Raw genomic sequence first — 19,939 nt, forward strand, 5'->3', positions numbered from 1 at the left:
TTTTTTTTTTTCCCCCCCCCTCTCCAATTGGAAAAAAGTGTTCAAATGTTTTAGCTGGGTGTCATCACAAAAACCTCGTATTTGAACAGTGGCTTGTAGACTTTTTACATTAGTTGAATGACGGATGAAAGCCCCCTTGGCACTTTTATACTTTTTCATAATTAAGGCACTTGATGAGGCTTTTGCACCTTCTCAATAATATTCTTAAACCACATTTCCCACGTTTATGCTAGTGTGCTTTATCGGATATTCACGATTGCTTCTTTACAGCCTCTTGGATTTAAAAAGGCAATTCTAAGATGGTTATAAAAAAAAAAGAAAAAAAAGGAGGTCATCGGGTTTCTGAGGCGGTGAGATCACTCACTACATTTACATTACACATTAATCAGTTTATGCTATTGTCTCTGCAATAGCCTAGACTTTATCTGTGAGTCACAGTTATGGTGAACCATGACAGTGATCTTCTGTTACATCTTCAAAGCTGTAACAGAAGATATGCCATTTATTCACATTTTCTTTCGAAGCGGATTACACGCGTAGCGATAATTGGGCCCAACTTAAGAATTTTTTCCTCCTTTTTGATCAAAAGCCATAATGTTTAAGCGGTTTAAATGAAGTCAACTATGTCACAGTTGATTATAACCATGTCTCAACTGGCTTTTCTAGACATTGCGCCACACAGGTATGTACTGTACAGTGGATCATTAGCTGAATTAATGCCTAACAGTCAAACTTAGTTTTGCCGTTCGAATCTGTGTGACGGCATTCCTGTGTGGAGCTGGCATGTTCCTCCTCGCACATTTCAAAAACATGCACGGTAGGTTCATTAGTGGCGATTTGAGATACGAGTGGCTAGGGGTGTACCATCTAAGGCACCCCACGATTCGATTATGATTAAGGGTGCTACGATTTGATTATTGAACGATTATCATGCTAATGATCATCACAATTGTCACGATTATCACGATTTTCAATGCATCTTTTTTTCCCGATTTTTATTATTTTTTTCTTATTTTGTGGCTTCTTCATACTTTTAAGGTATATTTGACAGTATTCATTAATTAAAGTAGCCAAACCAATTTATGTCCGTTACTTTTTATTTCCAAACACCAAATCATCCAATAAGAAGGATGTAAACATTCCCATACAACACAGGTGCAAAAACAATTGTTTCAAAGGCAGTACCGATAATTTTCAAAAATAGATTTTTCTATTACAATTAGGGATGCACGATAATATCAGTGGCTGATAATTATCGGCAATTATCGACCAATTTGACGTCAAACAGATAAACCAGATAATAGAGAAATCTGCCGATAATTATAGACATACTACGTTGGTCCATCTGTTGTGATTGTAGCTCATATCAATAAAATTTAGCTTCATGGTGCTTTACATACATTGAAACATTGTGCAAAGTTTGTTGCAATGTTTCACTGTAATTGTTGACTTATAATAGAAGTCAAAAGCATATTTGTATTAAAGTTAATTTTGCAAACAGTTATTGGCTTACTTATCGGTTATTTACATCGGCACCTAAATTATTGGTTTATTGGTATCGGTTGAAAATAGCATTATCATGCATCCCTAATTACAATAAAATTGCCATTGGAAATAAATAAGACTTCTTTTAACCAAAATACTTTGTGTTTTCACAGATTTCTGTACTTTTAGCAGCGGTAGTGTTCCGTCATTAAATTATTATGGAAAATAATTGTTTTTCAACATTTATGAATCGTAATCGAATCGTCACGTGTCAAACCTCGATGAATCTAATAATCGATGTATTGGCACACCCCTACGAGTGGCCCAACTACGAGCCGTTATCCGGACGATTGTTTGCTTTGACTTGTGAGCTCAAACTTGTGACATGGGGATTTTATGGTGACAGTGAGTAAACTCAACGCAACTCACTTAACGTATAACAGCACTGGCGAGTAGTGAAGGAATCTTCATTCTTCAACATTCTTGAAATGTTTCAAGCTGTTTAATGCCACTCCCAGTTAAAGTTAACTGTCAAATTAAACATGCTGCTTAAAACAAAGACTACACCTTGTGTGTTAATTGCCAGCCATCATCAGAAATGACACCCATGTAAGAGGATTTTGGCTGATTTGAAGCCCACAAAATATTGTTTATGCTAGATCTACCAAATTAAAGAATACATCACAGTCACAGTCAGGGCCTCACTGCAGTTATCATAATAATGTTGTTGTTGTTGTTGTTTGTTTTGTTTTTTGTTTTCGTTTTGTTTAAATTTGCCTCAGTGATGGTAGTAAAATAAAAACAGCACATACACATTACAGACTGGATCATTTACATTGTCTTACTTTGCATAAGTTTTGCTTTCAGTAGATTTCATCATGCAACATGATGCAGGACAAGCCCATCCCCTTAATAGTTGATATCACTTTGCTGTGTTCAAGTCTCCAAAGCTGCCAGCATGAAACATTATAAAAAGAGCGTCCGCCCTCTGCAGCAAAAAACGTAGAACACTGAAGTGGACAAACATTGGTTCCAGGTCCCACAAATATGGCTTTAAAATGATTATAGTTTGGAGGCAGAAATTTTGTGTTGAGCAAGTTTTGTTGTCGACTTAACCGAGTTAGCTGTCTTTTTTTTTTTTTTTTTTTTTTTTTTTCTCCCCCACAGCCCTAGTTTGATTTGGACTACATTTCTACATCACAAATAATTGAGTATAATTAGATCCCACTGTAAAATATGCACACAGAAAAAGGATGGAAAACAAAAATGGGCAGCCAAGGAGATCAGCTAATGTTGACAGTGACTCATCCTGACCTCAACAGGTTATCTCATCTGCAAACTAAGTGACTTAACTTGCTCTTTGGGTCGTCAGTTATGAATGGGACTGTTGCATGCAAGTTTTACTGGAATTCAGCTGATAAGCGGGTTAGGATGTGGTGACAGACAGCTGTATATTATGAATCGTCGTCTTTTTACTAAATTATTGATTGCCATTAATTTTTCCAACTTGTTAGCAAAATACGAGCTGATGTGTGCTCAGGTAACGACCAATCATGGCTCCGTTTGCTAACATCACGTGACCAAACCTACAAAACAGGTGAGCCATGATTGGTCGTTACCTGACCTCTAAGTACCTGTGATGTCATTATCAGTCGACAGCAAGTGGCAAAGTGTGTTTTATAAAGGTATTGAAATTGGTGCGTGAAAAAAAAATGAAGTTAGCAAATTAATTAGAAACAAAATATTAACTTTTTATTGCTGAAAATGGCTAAATGAGTCAAGTATTCCTTTAAATATTGTGGTATCATTGTGAAATGTTTTGCAGAAGATGTATGAAGCAATTTAAAAAATAAACAAGCTGTCTATCTATCCATAATTGTTCTGTGAAGCAAGTGCAGATTTACAGTGTTTTTTTGTTGTTGTTTTTTTTTGCAGAATATCATCCTGCCCACATTGCCCACCCGTAGATGCAAATAAATAAATAATCTCTTCTGAATTTTTAAAAGCTGTTTTTCCTAAAGTTATGTTTTATCCAAATTGGCAGAATGTGTTTACAATAGTTACTAACTACTTGTGACATTTAAGGAAGTTATACACAAAAACAATATAGCTTTTTTTTGCACAAGATATGAATGTCAAGTTTACATTAAAAAAGTACTGATTTAAAATCAGTATACATTATTGTGTAAACATTTTGAATGTGATTTTTTTTTTTTGTGAAAAAAAATCAAACTTTGTTTACTTAAGTGTTTGTTGAGTTTATTACCGGTAGTTTGAAATTGATTACAATTGTAATCATCCAAAACTATTAATTTTCCATGTGGAAGTATGTATGCCACAGTCAGTCTCTGACTGGCTTTGGAAACCATACTGTCGTGTTCACTCATGAATCTGAATTTCTGCTTGCTGCACTTTGCTTCAACAAACAGCCTGACCTGAGCTGAGCATCAGCTACGGCCAAGTACACCATGATGTGGTGTTATTTGAGTCGCAGAAATTGGGTTCTGGCTGTGTTTGGTGTATCGCCCGCCACATGTGACTGAGATTACACTGTAGTGCAGGTCCATTCCGTGTCCTCCCACTGTACAGTCCAAACGTGCTGCCGTGTTATCTTGCACGTACTGTGGCTCTGAATGTTTCAGTCACTTTTTGTTTTTTTTTCTTTTCTCCTCTGTTGGGAATCATTTTAGGTGAGTGGTGCATAACTTCTCAGACCCTGGGCTTTTCTAATGATCAAATCAAATGAAAAGTTGTACGCTTCACAACAACACCATCATATAAACAGCACTACTATTCTAAGCTTCTTATTTTTGTGTTGCAGATAAAACTAGCATTTATTACACCTTCACCTTTTGTTTTTGGTTGACTGTGGGTTCCCATTAAAAAAGTCAGCACATAATCATATTGCCTGGTCTCATCTGGCATTGTGCAATGTGTTGGGCAACAAATGAGCATTCGACGGATTTGCATTGAAATGTCTCTATGTGGGTTGGACTGACCCGAGGGGGTCGTTTATTGATTTGTTGGAAACGGCAACTAATCATAGCAGATGCTCGTGCTTTTGCTGTGTAAGGCCATGCTTGACTTTAAATGCTCTTAATTCTATTTTAAGCCGCTTTATATCCATGTCTTGGAAGTGGAAGAGTTAGAACACAAAGGCCTTATTCCCGTGTTAGCATATTGGCTCCCAGGCACAAATGTCTCAGGCAAAGTCATGAAAACCACACAAAAATTAGACTAATTTAGCATCCTGGTGAGCGGAACCATATGATGACCTCAACTTTGGGTCATGATGCAAGACAAGATGGAAATGATCTCAAGTAGCATTGAAAAAAAAGATTCCAGTTGGTGGAACATAAACACCAATGGCAGATAATAGAACTATGTATTAGGGATGCAGATGGACCAATATACGTTTTTTGTTGTTGTTGTTGTTTTTTTTGTTTTTTGTTTTAAATCAACGATTTTAATAATAAAGTATCGTTCAGAGACATTAACTTAAATTGTCTAAATCCTGTTCTATAATTCCCTTTCTGGCATATTTGCGTCATAGCAGGTGTGTGATTTTTGAATTCCATGTTTGATGTTGAGACTGGTGTGCAGACACTTACGTATATGCCGCATGGCATCTCCACAGAACTATCAGTCTGCCACATTAGAGACTCATAAAAGTTTAATCAGTTATTGTGATGGATGGACAGATGGACGGCGAAGCAAAGATTGTCCCTAATTAAGTTGCTCAGGATATTTCCATTCCACTGGAAATGGGCCTTTTTGCGATCTGGCAATGAGAACATCAGGCTTTCCAATTCCACAATTCTTTAAGCATGCTTTAATCTTAATTTCTCAGTCTAGTTGTTAAATAATTTTAAATTGTTGGTAAAAATACATAAATAAATCTTAAATAAATACTGTCGCACTCAAAACACAATATTTTATGATATATTAAAAACACAACTCAGAATCTATTTGAAGGCAATGTTTTTTTGTTTTTTTGGGGAGTTCTATAATTTTCCATTCCGTTCCGTTTACTGGTTGCTAACGCAATGCGCATAATAGACCGCCCACTGGCTTTCATTGTCCTTTAAAAGAAGCTCATCATCTTTGGCGTTAACTGCTCATCATGTTTCTATGTTGCTCAGGGTAACCTTGTTGCCTGTTCAAAGCCAAATGCATTCATATATTTCCTTTAGCGTTCCTCAATGGTTTGTCTTGAACTTGTTTGGAGACTGACCTTAGTATCATCCTTCTACAGAGGCCCCTTATCTTCTGCTGTTTAGTTTTGTCTGCTGTGCTCCCCCACAAATAACAATGCAAATATGTTTCATTTAAACTTTGTGTGCGTTGTTGTGGGTTTAAGACTTAGTCATGAATAAGTAATGTGTGTATATTCTAATGTAAGTGCAAGTAGATAATAGAAAATTATTTGTATTTTATTTCCCCTCTTGGCAGTCTATTTCGTATATGTGTATGTATAGCTATGTCTGTATATAGTTAGTTACACAATTTATATATATATATATATATATATATATATATATATATATATATATATATATATATATCCCTCAAAACCCACAACACCTCCCCACCGCCCACACCACCACCACAGGATTTACTCCTCAAGATTATTAAGTTGCTCCTCAAATCTCATTGATTAGCAAAACTGCTCCTCATAGGAAAAAAAACAAAAAAGTTATTTTGAACATTGTGTTACGAAACGCTTATGGGCCTGAGGGAGAATTCTATGCTGACAAGTGTCTCACTTTGGCTCAAAAGATTTTATCTACTTGTAGCGACAATGAATACCTTATGCTGGTCTTAAATGTGCCTGCTGCGCTCTGTAGGGTGTTTATTTTTTATTTTTTATTTTTTATTTTTTTTAAAGAGCTCAGAATTGTTCATTCAGTAGTCTTACCGATTCAACGTCTTATCATCATTGCTCTTTTTTATTTTATTTTTTTTTTTTGTGTGTGTGCGTTTGCATGTTTGCGTGCGTGTGCGTGCAAATGCGTATAAATTTATACTCATTAATTCACCTAAAACCTTGTAAATATCCCATTACCCTTCGCCTTAACCAGGTACTTCAGAATCTTGCCAGAGTCGTGAGGTTCAAATGGTCAGGAGACCAGAGAAAAGGTCAGAAAAAATAAAGTGAAAAGAAAGATAAATCAAAGTGAAATCCAGCACCGACCAAACACTTCCTGCCTTCCCCATGGTTACAAAATCAAAGTCTTACGCCAACCCCGGAAGCCTCTAAATTCCAACAAATTAGCGAGATCTCAAGAGACCAGAGGAAAAACTAAAGAGAGGAAGGAGGGAAGGATCGATGAGGCAGAGTGAGATCCATAGAAGCCAGTGCATTCAATCCATCAAAGTGAAATCCAGCACCAACCAAACCCCTCCTGCGTGGTTACAAAACCAGTGTCTTATGCCAACCCCAGAAACCTCAAACTTCCAATAAATTGAGATCTCAAGTGATCAGAGGAAAAACTAAAGAGAGGAAGGAGGGAAGGATAGATAAAGCAAAGTGAGATCCACAGACACCAGCACCCACTGATTCAAGGGGCTGTGGGAGGGAGAGGCAAATTCTGTTTGAGTTTCAGTAGATGCTGGTGCGATGGATCTGGCATGCATAAGGACCACCACCAAAGAAAGAAGCCGCTCTGTAGGGTGTTAAAGGCGAGAGAATGTCAGGTGGTCCAGTTCGACCAACCTATATGCAGAGTGTACAGTTACATTGTGGGCCTGTGTGTGAGAAAGGTGTCCGAGCTTTCATTGCTCTTTATTTGTGTTCGGGAGCATGCTGTGTGGAGGTGGGTGTTGCTGTGAGAACAGGGTAGAGGAATATTCAAAGGTTGAGCATCTTTGTATCTCTGATCTAAATCTGTGTCTTTCACAGCATTGCGTTCTCCATCACAACTCAACTTTATTTAGTTAGCCTGAAAAAAAAAAAAAAACACTTTTCCATTTTCCATTCTAATTCCTCCATTGTATGCTACTTAGTGGAGCCAAATGCCCCATACCTCATTCTACCGATGGACTTGTATTTAATCCCTGTGTCACTTTTAAATTTAGTCGATAAAATCCCACACAAAACACGAATGATGTCCACAAGTCATTAAAGAATATACAAGCTGAAATAATTGACAAGTTGAGGCAGTTTTGCAGTCGGACCCTTAGTTTGGAAGAGTAAACCAAACATTTTGTATGTTTCATTTGTTTTCAAGAAGCCAAAGTGAATCATCATCATCTACTTAATTGATAGTTACGATTGTAACTACGGTTCTATGAGTCCCAATTCCGAACGACCGCCAGGAGGTGGTGCTTAATGGCACGGAACTGCCCCGGCGCGCCTGCGTCACTCGAGTAATATAAGAGTGAGTAAGATTTCCGTGTTGTTAAAAAAAATTAAAATGTTCAGTCCCTGTGGTTGGGGAAACTTGCATGAACTAATGACATGGTGATTCCATATAGTTTAGTTCAGTTGGTTACATTTGAATCTTTCTTATATTGGACCATTCTATTGTGTTGTCATACCTGTCTACCTTCCTCTAGTCCAGTGGTCTTCAAATTCGGTCCACGAGAGCCCCTATCCAGCCTAATTTCCATGTTTCTCTCCACCAACACACCTGATTCATGATCGGGATCGTTATCAGGCTTCTGCAAAGCTTGCTGATTAGCTGAAGTGATCATTAGATGAAGCTGTGCTGAAGGACGAAGACATAGAAAACGGGCTGGATCGGGGCTCTCGAGGACTGAACTTGGAGACCCCTGCTCAAGTCCATCAGTTGATGGTTGGCACAGTTAAAAAAACAAAACATTGATTGCTCTATTTCCTTGTTTGTTCCAACTTCCAAGACAGTAAACAGGAAAGCAGTTTTAAAATAGGGCAACTAAACAATAACTTGGATAATTACAGTATACTATCTGGACATTTTATCAGGCTGCTTTAGAGCGACAAAGGGACGAGTGTACTTTTTACGGGGATGACTTCAGCAAATTATTCTCCAAGCAGAATGAAGACGTGCATGTTCACTGCAATGCATACATGCCAACTTAAACCAGTTTGCTCAACATTCGTCTTTTTAATGCAGTGAAGGCGTTTATCAATTATGTGACCCTCTACTTAAAGATCACTTTTTATCTGCTTCATTCATGTGGCCCCTGAGCTAATATGAGTGTATGTGTATATCTAAATTTGGCAGTAAAACATACAAATGGAAAGTCCAACAATCCTGAAAGTATTTTCTCTGCCCTCAGGCAGATAATTAAATGAAAGACACTTGTACCCCTCCCATATTAATTCCCATAATCCTTCCCTGGAGCAGATCTTTTTGTTTGTTTTGACTTGTGCTTCTTTAAGGAGGATTTCAAATCAAATTACTTTAAAGGCTGTTTCACCAGGTAAGCCATATTCATTTCAGTTTTGCTTTATCTTATCCATCCATCCATCCATTTTCTTGACTGCTTATTCCTCACAAGGGTCGCGGGGGGTGCTGGAGCCTATCTCAGCTGGCTTTGGGCAGTAGGCGGGGGACACCCTGGACTGGTTGCCAGCCAATCGCAGGCTTTGTCTTATTATTATTATTATTTTTTTAATTCTTAATGTAATAAGAACGTCCAATTATGGCTTCATTAGTGCCTTAAGCATAGTTAAATGATAGACTATGGTGTGTTTTATAATTGAAATTTGTTCACTTCAGAAGTTTTCAAGCGTCCTCTTTTAGGGGGCTAAAATACACTTTGGCAGTACCACTTTTATGTGGAATTTCAACAGTGGAGCGCAACACATTCATGAATGGGTATGATTCATGAGTCAGCATCCATTACCTTGATTGATTACTCATCCAGGTAGAGACGTGTGTCAACCTGTCACTTCAGATGATCCCATTGACGTACTTTTATGAATTCATTTAGCAACCATTATGCCATCAGTGGGGCCCTTGTTTCCCCAACACGATATATTGTAAACCGTTTCGGTTGGTCTCACCACAACTTGCCTGTTTTTATGCTACGTGCCTCTTGCATGGATGCGTTTCCTGTCAACTGCCACCCCGTCGCACGAACAGGCATGAAAGTGATTCTATCTGGCGGGAGAGGATTTGTAGTGTTTGCACATGCCTGGCCAGATCCAAACGGACTTAGAGGCTGCTGGGATACTCTGTCAAACAACTGGACCGTGCCATGCTCCTGTGCCACATGCATTGTTCTCACCAGGCCGAAAATAACACGTCTTTGTTACCTACCTTAGTTGTATAATATTGACAGAATCCATATCTGTGTCATATTCAAAGTGTTATAAGATGCTGACACCTGCCTCCCTGATTCAGACCCGCTTTAGCTTCATAGTAATGCCCAGCTGGGTCAACTTGATTTTCCATTCAATTGAGAATAAGTGTTAAATAAAATGGATGGATTGACTTTTAGGATATCGATTCTTAGAGTTCTCAATCGATTCGATTTCGATTCACAAGAGTTTGATTCGATTTTTTTTTTTTTGTTATTTTTTTTTTGGCTTGAACAAGGTGTAAATCCTAACCTGGCAATAGCCAGGATATTACATATCCATCTGGTACCTCTCCACTAGGGGTGTGAATTGCCTAGTACCTGACGATTCGATTCGTATCACGATTCACAGGTCACGATTCGATTCGATACCGATTAATCCCGATACGAATTTATAAGCCGATTGTTGCGATTTTTTTTCATTCAAATTTAGAAAATACTAATCAGTAAGCTTGTAGAGTGTAAGATTTATATGAAAATGTATTATTTATTTATCTGAAATTTCAGTCTTATAGAGGTTGTAATCTGTTTCATGTTTGAACAGCATTAAAATAAAATATTAAGGCTTAATGTTCCGTTCATATAACATTCTTCCATGCTCAAGGTGTGAATCCTAACCCGAAGTCAGACGTTTTGTTGAATATTTTTCCATTAAAAATGGAAGTTTAAAAATCGATTCACACACACACACACACACACACACACACACACACACAAAAAAGGCAATGATGATAAGACGTTGAATCGGTAAGACTCCCGAATGAACAATTCTGAGCTCTTAAAAAAAAAAAAAACTTTTTTTTAATCGATTCGAGAATCGCGCGATGGAGTATCGCGATATATCGGCGAATCGATTTTTTTTTTTAACACCCCTGCTCTCCACAGTAATTTGGTTGGGAAAAGGCGGGACATTCTGTACAATAATTCGAGCTGATTGGACGATGCAACATTCTACACGTTTGTTTTAACCAATCACGGCCACGAGTGAAAATTTCATGTTCGTTCTTGTCGAAGGGGGGAAAAGCACGAACATCTTACCAGCTAGAAATACACGAAGCACCTCTCGCTGTTCAACATACAACAAGGAAACGGTGAGTAATTGTGCGAGAACAGAATTAATTGCAGCGTCCATTCGTCCATCTTGGGTTTGTTTGTTAGCCCCTGCATCGGCGCTGGCTTCATGGTTTCGTCACAGTTGCATATCCCGCCCCCAAACACAATGTCGCTCTTTGATTGGTCTGAACCACCAGCGGTTCGGAACGGCGGTTCCGGAGTTTGTGAACTCACAAATACCATGAGAATTCATCTTGCGAAAGAACAAGGTTAAAAAAAATCCCTTTAAAATGTTACATTTTTAACATTAAATTAGTTTTTATACTGAAAAAAAAATCATACATGATTTTTTTTTTTTTTTATTCTACACGTAAGTATAGTAATCTTTGGGGTGTTTGATGTATGACCTATGCCAAATACATATACTATATATCCAGTCACTCATCCCACTTTTGGCTTTTTTTGGTTCTTCAGAGCTACAGTACATTGCATGGATAAAACACTTCAACCCCCGTTATTATATAAACATATTGGGGGTAAAAAAACAAAAAAACAACAACAATCATTAATAAACTATAATAATCAATTGTCAATTTCTCATTAGTTTTTGCCTTGAACAACCATGTGTGCAATTAACTTGTTTCACCTCCCTGCTCCTTCCTGTGTTTGACCCATCCCTTCTGCCTCACCCTCTACTTCTCCTTCTACTTTCCTCCTTAGGCTCTCTCTCTTCTCTCCTGCACTCACTCTTTCTTTCTCTCCATCTCCCTCTCTCGCCCCCTACACAGATGCTCCCAGCCATGCCGATTGACAGGAGTGATGGGATGTGTCAACTAGGTATTACACCTATCCCAATATTTTCACACAGCAAGCCGAGAGGTCGTTTTGGTGTGGGCAAAGCTCGCAATGAATTGGGGGGTGGCTGTGGTCACTGGTCAGTGCAGTTTGATTAAAAGAAAAATACCGTACATTTAGATGCAATTTTATTTTATTTTTTATTTTTTTATTTTTATTTTTTTTTAGAACCCATTTTTATGCAGGACATAACATTGGGTCAGACGTTAATTGTTTGTATTTTCAGTAGTTGCCTTGGTCCTTGCACCTACCCGTTTTGGGACAAATCGATTCGCAGGCTGCTAGAATTCTTAGTGAGCACAGTGAAAATTATGACTAAACTGTTACCAAAGTAAGTGAACTTCTCTTTACGTAAAAAATATGTGTCACAAGAAATCCCAGTCTATCAAACTTCTATGTGAATAATAGGGGTGTTAAAAAAAAATCGATTCGGCGATATATCGCGATACTCCATCGCGCGATTCTCGAATCGATTCAATAATCGGCAGAATCGATTTTTTTTTTTTTTTTTTTTTTTTTTTTTTTTTTTTTTTTTTTTTTTTTTTTTTTTTTTAGGATTCACACCTTGAGCATGGAAGAATGTTATATGAACGGAACATTAAGCCTTAATATTTTATTTTAATGCTGTTCAAACATGAAACAGATTACAACCTCTATAAGACTGAAATTTCAGATAAATAAATAATACATTTTCATATAAATCTTACACTCTACAAGCTTACTGATTAGTATTTTCTAAATTTGAATGGAAAAAAATCGCAACAATCGGCTTATAAATTCGTATCGGGATTAATCGGTATCGAATCGAATCGTGACCTGTGAATCGTGATACGAATCGAATCGTCAGGTACTAGGCAATTCACACCCCTAGTGAATAATATTGACCAACAAACCGGGGGACCATACATGATGAGTAAAGAGACAAAACATGCTTTTGAAGGACAATCTACATGTGTTCATGAAAAGAGCAAACAATCACATGTAACACCTTGCTGTTTAAATATCCCATGTTACTAAATGGGCTGGACATGGACATCTATATACCGTATGTATGTTTTTTGTTGTTTTTTTTTTCTGTTTTAATTTTAGAGGGTGCAGCCCTGGATTATATTCAGGTGTGCTCAGTAGTCTGAACATTATGGGACATTCATTTAATATTTATTAAAAAAAAAAAAAAAAAAGCAATATTACATGAAATCCAACATTGTTTCCCATTGAAATGAATGGAAATGCAATTAATCAATTGCAGCTGAGCCCCCAGTACCACTTACTTACTTCTTTCTGGCGCAAATTAAAATGTAAATTTTATGCACTGTGTTGATCCTTTCTAGCTGTTAGACCAAGGATCATGAGACATAGACTCTAACATGACACTTGGAAATGGTGTGTAAACAATTTTAGTATCTGATTTTCAGGATCTTGTTTTTTGCAGCTACCCCCAGACTGTCAGTTAATGTCTTTTATTTTTCTTAAGTTGCTGCACCTTACACATAGTCTGCTGGGCTTTTAATTTATTAGCCTTGTGATTAGGTCTAACATTACTAGAATTTATTTGTGATAATTTTTTTTTGTGCCTTTTGTATTATGGTCTTGCTTGTTCCATCCATCTATTTTCTGAGCCACTTTTCCTCACAAGGGTTGCGGTGGGTGCTGGAGCCTTTTCCAGTTGGCTTCGGGCAGTAGGCGGGTGACACCCTGAACTGGTTGCCAGCCAATTGCAGGGCAGGTCTGGCTTTTTTTAATAGGAAAATAGTTTTTCAGATCAAAGTGTCTTACATGAATGTGGTATTTTACAATAAATCATGTCATCCTAATTTTGGTATTACAAGATTAAAAGCAAACATTTTTACACAGTTATGCAAGAGCGACTGCAACCACCAGGCAAATTCTGTCAATATTCATGATCCCACACTGGATCTAGTTGTCAGTGAATCCAATGAGAGTCTCTGGCTCAGAATGGAAGCCTTTACCACTGTGGACCAAAGGACGTGCACTGCACAGACTGACAGAGCTCAAGGCCTCATTTTACCCAAACAGTTGCCGTGACATCTGAACCATTACAAATGAGATAGCATCCGCCCTCTGCTATCTTTTGCCTTCGACATCTGTCCACCAACATTGTCGCTGTCGTCCTAAACTGTTTACAAAATTTGCATCCTTTCTCTCACTTCTTTCTCACTGGTGCCTGCCAGTGAAATCCCTCCAACGACTTATTTTCTGCCATAACTGTTCATGCATAATTTAGAATCCAAACAGATGTTGTTCTCTCTGTTCATCTGTTTTTAAGAGATGAAAAATAATTGTGGTGGACTGTTGCGTTATGAACGAAAAAAACAAACAAAAACAATTTAACAGCAGATCTCAAATGAATGCAGCTAGGTGGCTTCTCAGGTTGTCTGATGTGAATTTTTAATTAATTTAAATCTGAAATTAATCCCTACGCCCATCTCCTTTGTTTCCCAAGCAGATAAATCGTCCCTGGATGATGTAATCGGACTGAAGGACTCATCTGTAGTGCTGACACGGGAGCGAGACAGAGGCGACGAAGCGGACGAGTGGGTAGACCACGGCAATACAGGAATGGGCGTGGGCAAGAACACCACCTCCAAGGCCATGGACAGTGGGAGCGAGGGAGGCAAATACGAAGAGGAGAACAAAATTGGAGCCGACTTCTACCCCATTCCGGTACATGCATGTATTTTTATTGTCTTTTTAATTAATTGGCAAACACATACAGTAAAAGCAAAGTAATGGGCAGCCTGAGGCTGTGTGTAAAATGAACCACAACATTCTGCCGTTTGAGTACTTTTATTTGATTCACTTGACACTTTTTTTTTCTTCATTATTTTGTCAGTTTCAAATGATTTCAGTGACCATTGTGAGGTTTTCTTTCATTAGCAGAGGCACACGAATACTTGGTCCACAAACTCCACATATGTATAACAGAGATTCTCTATGTTTTTCATGATATTGTAATTTATTGAGGTGCCCCTGTAGTAGCTCATTCATAAAACACATACCTCCCCATGTCTGTTGATCACAAAGCTGGTGATGGAAACATTTTAAACTTGTGGTATGGATTTATGTGAAAAGTTAACATTTTGCCTAAAGGATTGCGAAACCTTGATAGCGCCCATTCTAAGCCCTACTTCGATCAGCCGTGACATTTCCATTCTAAACACGTGTACGTTCACATGACTAAGTACATGAATCTATGTGTTTCTGTGTTCTCCCAACAAATATTTGCTGACCTTCCTCCAGCCCCAAGTCAGTATTTCAATATTGCTTCCTGATAACATAATCGGCCATGAATCCTGCTGCTTTTCTTTTCACCACAAGGCCTCTCTGGTGACGTGCTGCTGGTGATCACACAAAAAAATAAACACAAAGGGGAAGGAAATGAGACACATTTGGAGCTTCCTCCTTGGTTGTTTTCCTCCCCTCGTGACACTACAGCTTCCAGGTGTTAGTTCCTTACACGCAAGCAACCCCCCCTCTACTGTAAAATGTAAATAATTGTACTAGAACTAAAACCGTACACAGTAGCTTTTGGGACATGCACATGTGCAAACAATCCATATGCTTCCTTCTGCCTGTTACTGCAACATGACACCTGCCACAGACAAAACCCACTTTGCTGTTTGTTACACATCACTTCCTTGGCTGCCATTCATGTATGCGTATGCCCCTGAGGAATAGGGCTATGAAATGGTCCATAGGATGGGTAGGTAGATAGTGAGATAGATCTAGATTACAGAAAAGAAAATATTAAAGTCAAATGATGTTATTCACAAAACAAGTCACACTGGCAATACGGGTATTTAAAGTAGTCATTTACATTATCAAGAGTCCTGTAATGTCGGTTGCATTCATGTTTCAGCCCTATTTATTCATTTTTAATTACTCACTAATGTAATTAAAAAATGCATTTATGTTTTATAAATAGTAAGATAAACATATTACTAAAATTAACTCTACATAAACAAATTATAATATTTGGTTCTTTTTCTACAAAAGACCTTTCCCTTCTGTCTGGTTAAAAATAAGCTGTCTTTTAATAGCACAAAAGTTTGTGCACCCCTGGGCTAGTAGAAGTCAAGAAAAATGTGTTACTTACATGCCCAATCAACTCATATTTTGTTTCATTAGAGGTACATGTGTATAGTGGTTAAACTGTTTTGCAAGTACACACACATTTTAATGTGTTTTGCTTTGTGGTTAGGTGGTAGTTAATGGTGTGGGCGGAGCCAGTGGGGACCAGGATACAGAGAACACTGAGCTGATGGCGATTTACACAAAAGATGTTCAACAAGCAGAAAAGGTAACCGTGACGGAATAAAGGGTGACTTATTTTGCAACTGTTATCAGTATGACTGGCAGTCACATGATACAAGCGCTGGCTCGCATGTAATACAGGCTGGTGATACACTGTAATAATCATCTGCAGTCTAGTTTCAGCATGAATTGTTGGCCCCAAATGCAAAGTTCTGTGATCGGACCTCTCCAAATCTGATATTGGCTGTGATATCAATACATTTGTGAAAATTGCCATTATGATTATAGGATATTCATAGCCAAAATGAAGTGAAGTTTAAACTGGATCCGTAGTGATTTCTGGTTCCAGAACCACATCTGATTACAGTGTGAGATTATGCTGTTTGACAGGCAAATAAGCATCATGGAATGTGATCTTGCATTATGTGGAGATGGTGTTTGAGTTGAGTCTGATATGTGATCAATTAGTCTACAATGTTGTGCACGTCCATGTTTACTGTACAGGCACCTATGCAACTTATTTTTTTTCTGCCCAGTCTGACTTTGCTCTTCTAGCAGTATATCAGCATTTCTCCTCGATCCTTTTATTTCCTTTATTTAGTTTTATCACCCAGTCCGCTTTGACATAGCATCTGTTTCATACTGGCCAAAACAAAGCGTGCACTTCACATTATACCCCTCCCCTCTTTCTAATGCACACTTTCCATGTTGTCACTGTGCCAGTGCACTTTTCATTTCTGAAGATGTGAAATCTGTGATAACTTAGCCCTTGAAGTTTACTTTCCCAGTCCAGAGGTTCGTTACTGTATCTCATTGGTGTGTATGTTTGCATGTGTATAAAGAGCTCAATGTCGGAGACGTTGGACAGCTCAGACAGCGCTGACCCGAGGAGGATGGACATGATATATATCATAGAAGACACTCCGCCTTGGTACCTGTGTGTGTTTTTAGGCCTACAGGTAAATATCTATTTTTAATAGCTGAATATTTTTTCAATGTGGCTCTGATGAAAGTCATAATATTGCTTGCGTTGGTTCCCATTGGTTATTATTTTTGGATTATGCCAGCTGAAACTGGAACCTTCTCAGAAAATTAGTTTAAAAAAAAAATGCACACTAGAGTACAGTTGTCACACTTGAGAGGTTAAAGTATAATATTCTATCACTCAGATCGAGTGGTTTCTGAAAAATGTGTTAAATAAATGCCTATTGGTCAATGTAAAAGGCAGTTTTCTTGATACAGCTCTTGTATTGGATCTTGTGTGAACTTTGCGTAGCTAGCTCAGTGATTCGTCTCGCACTGTTGGTGGCATATTGGTGTACTATAAGAGGTCATCAGGAATGCAACAAGAAATAATCAAATTCCACCCAACTGGCCATAAAGTTATTTATTTACTAAAAGTGATGCATCTTTGTTCATATGTGTGCGAGTAATGTATACGGTTAAATACTCTTCCACTAAATGGCAGGCGGTACAGTTAACCTCTTTATCACCTGTTATTCTGACAACGGATGAATCATAGCCTCATGTTCAACAAAACGGGCCCAAAAACAATATTGTCTTTATTTTAGTACGACCTATATGCTTTTACTGTGATATTTTTCTAGAGTTAAATATGTGCCTTGGCTAAAAAAAAAAAAAAAGTTAGAAAACACAATTGTAGATTAAGCTCATAAAATTAACAGTGAGTGATTAATCTTAAAGCTATGTGGGAAAATCTTCGAAAAAAATATCACGTGTCGTGTCTAACTAGAGGCCCACATTGTTTTTCAGCACTATTTGACATGTTTCAGTGGAACTATAGCAGTGCCATTCCTCCTCGCCGAAGCCATGTGCGTCGGCTTTGACCAGTGGGCCACAAGCCAGCTCATAGGGACCATTTTCTTTTGTGTGGGGATCACAACCCTCCTACAGACCACGCTAGGCTGCAGGTACACTCATACATACAAAGCACTCGCAACATTCTTCAATATACACTTCAAACCCTGTTCTTCAACTTTTAAGCCCGAAGCAGTCATGGCTCTCATTCTTCATATCATTCAACACTATAGTGCCGAAGTATAAGCTAACACACTCGTCCTAAGAGCCCTTATTGTTGGCGCATTAATCCTGACACAAAGATGTATGTGACTTCAGGCAGGTAGCGTGAAAAACATATACTGTTATGTAATGTGAATGATGCTGAAACCTATTGTTCTACTTCCTGTGTGATTAAACTGGCAAAGTAGCTTTTGTCTTGTCTATTTGTACCCTGACTGGACACAGCATTAGGTACACCAACACAGTTGAATGAGAACCACGTCAATAACACTTATTTAACAGATAAAACAATTTTGATGGAAAGTCAGGAAAGTATTGCTTTGATCTCTCATTGCACAATGGCGTGCCATGGCACCCTGGTTGGGTAATCACTTTGTGATTGACTGGTGACCAATAAATGACGTACTCCGCCTCTCACCAAAAGTCAACTGGAATGAGATAAACTGTTCTTATTCTGTTCCTGATGAGTGATTGCTGGTGTCCTAGGTTGCCTTTGTTCCAGGCCAGCGCTTTTGCATTCCTCGCCCCAGCCAGAGCCATTCTGTCACTGGACAAATGGAAGTGTAACAACACAGGTGAGAGCATCTTCACCAGTGTGTGTGTGTGTGTGTGTGTGTGTGTGTGTGTGTGTGTGTGTGTGTGTGTGTGTGTGTGTTTGTGTGTGTGATCACATCCAGGTTTACTCTGATCTTTGTCTGATATAACATAACAATTTTCTTGTTTTTGTTCTCTTTAGCAATGCTCGAGACAAACAGCACAGAAATTCTCCACACAGAGCACATCTGGCATCCCAGGATACGAGAAGTGAGAAACCAAAAAAAAACATGCGCACACGTGACGTTTTTGGATTTGGGAAGTTTTGTGGGGAAGTGGTTGGAAAACGCAAAAACCAAAATGGGAAATGAAAATGGTATTATGTGAGACTAAACTCAAAAACCCCAAAGCAAGCATTGTCGTAACATGTTATGTCTTGAGTAACTGCTTACCAAACAGTAGCTGGAGAGCTGCCAACACAACCAGCAAGCGCATGTGACTGTGTGGCTTGTTAACATCCACATTAATATTCTGCTTATGCAAACACAGTTTGACTGTTGTCTCCTGATCAAAAACTTGCATGAAAGAGTCACACCCGAGCAAACTGATTAGTTAATCAAGTGTTAAACAACAAGGAACATCTGGCAAAATAATTTAAAAAGCAACCCAGAACAATGCATTCAAAAAAAAAAAAAAATGTCTTTGAAGTTAAGTGATGACAACTGAAGAGCGACAAGACTGCTTTTTAATCACAGATCAGAAAAGTGTGTGATTGTGCAACGCTTGATTTCAATCCCAACTGACTTTTATTTTCTTTAGATCCAAGGTGCGATCATTGTTTCCTCCCTGGTGGAGGTGTGTATCGGGGCGCTGGGTCTACCCGGGCTCCTGTTGAAGTATATCGGCCCTCTGACCATCACCCCCACTGTGGCCCTCATCGGCCTCTCTGGTTTCCAGGCAGCAGGGGAGAGGGCAGGAAAACACTGGGGCATCGCTATGCTGTAAGTTTAAGTAAATGCTTTTTTCTGGCTCTGCACTTGAAATACATAGAGGAAACACTAAAAGTTTTGGGAAATTCCGCTTTAGAGTAACATTTCAGAATAAACATAGAATGCACTATAACCTTTCCAGGGGAACTCAATGACCTCTAAACTTTTGAATGCACATTTATCCAACTGTCATGCTTCAGTACTCTTTGCAAAACTAGTTTTGAGAATGTCCTGTTTGAACCCTTGCAATGACTTTAAGTGATTGGGTTCATGATGATAAAATATGAACAGTATGATGGAGAGGACACTTTAATTGCCAGTTGTAATAGAATCAGAAAAGGTATTCATGGATCAAACACCTGATGTGAAATTTGCTCCTCCTTGTTTAGAGAGCAACAAATTGTTCAAAAAAAAATAAT

The 19,939-nt window shown here is 38.3% G+C and overlaps 1 protein-coding gene across 4 annotated transcripts in view; it reads left to right on the top strand.

The window, feature by feature from the left end:
* The window catches only part of slc23a2 (solute carrier family 23 member 2), a 33,734-nt gene that overhangs the window by 2,336 nt on the left and 11,459 nt on the right, over positions 1 to 19,939 (top strand). For 2 of the 4 annotated variants that reach the window (XR_013283701.1, XM_077522684.1), the window contains exons 2-9: positions 11,548 to 11,664; positions 14,147 to 14,367; positions 15,905 to 16,003; positions 16,800 to 16,916; positions 17,731 to 17,888; positions 18,484 to 18,572; positions 18,734 to 18,801; positions 19,351 to 19,532. Coding sequence is in view for 1 of the 4 variants with exons in the window: in XM_077522684.1 (XP_077378810.1) it covers positions 11,616 to 11,664; positions 14,147 to 14,367; positions 15,905 to 16,003; positions 16,800 to 16,916; positions 17,731 to 17,888; positions 18,484 to 18,572; positions 18,734 to 18,801; positions 19,351 to 19,532 (983 nt within the window). In the remaining 3 variants the exon portion in view is untranslated. The remainder of the gene's footprint in view (positions 1 to 11,547; positions 11,665 to 14,146; positions 14,368 to 15,904; positions 16,004 to 16,799; positions 16,917 to 17,730; positions 17,889 to 18,483; positions 18,573 to 18,733; positions 18,802 to 19,350; positions 19,533 to 19,939) is intronic. The other 2 variants (XR_013283702.1, XR_013283703.1) reach the window with 2 other exon arrangements.

This window comes from Festucalex cinctus, chromosome 5, assembly GCF_051991245.1.
Source record: "Festucalex cinctus isolate MCC-2025b chromosome 5, RoL_Fcin_1.0, whole genome shotgun sequence".
In the NCBI taxonomy this organism is placed as follows: domain Eukaryota; kingdom Metazoa; phylum Chordata; class Actinopteri; order Syngnathiformes; family Syngnathidae; genus Festucalex; species Festucalex cinctus.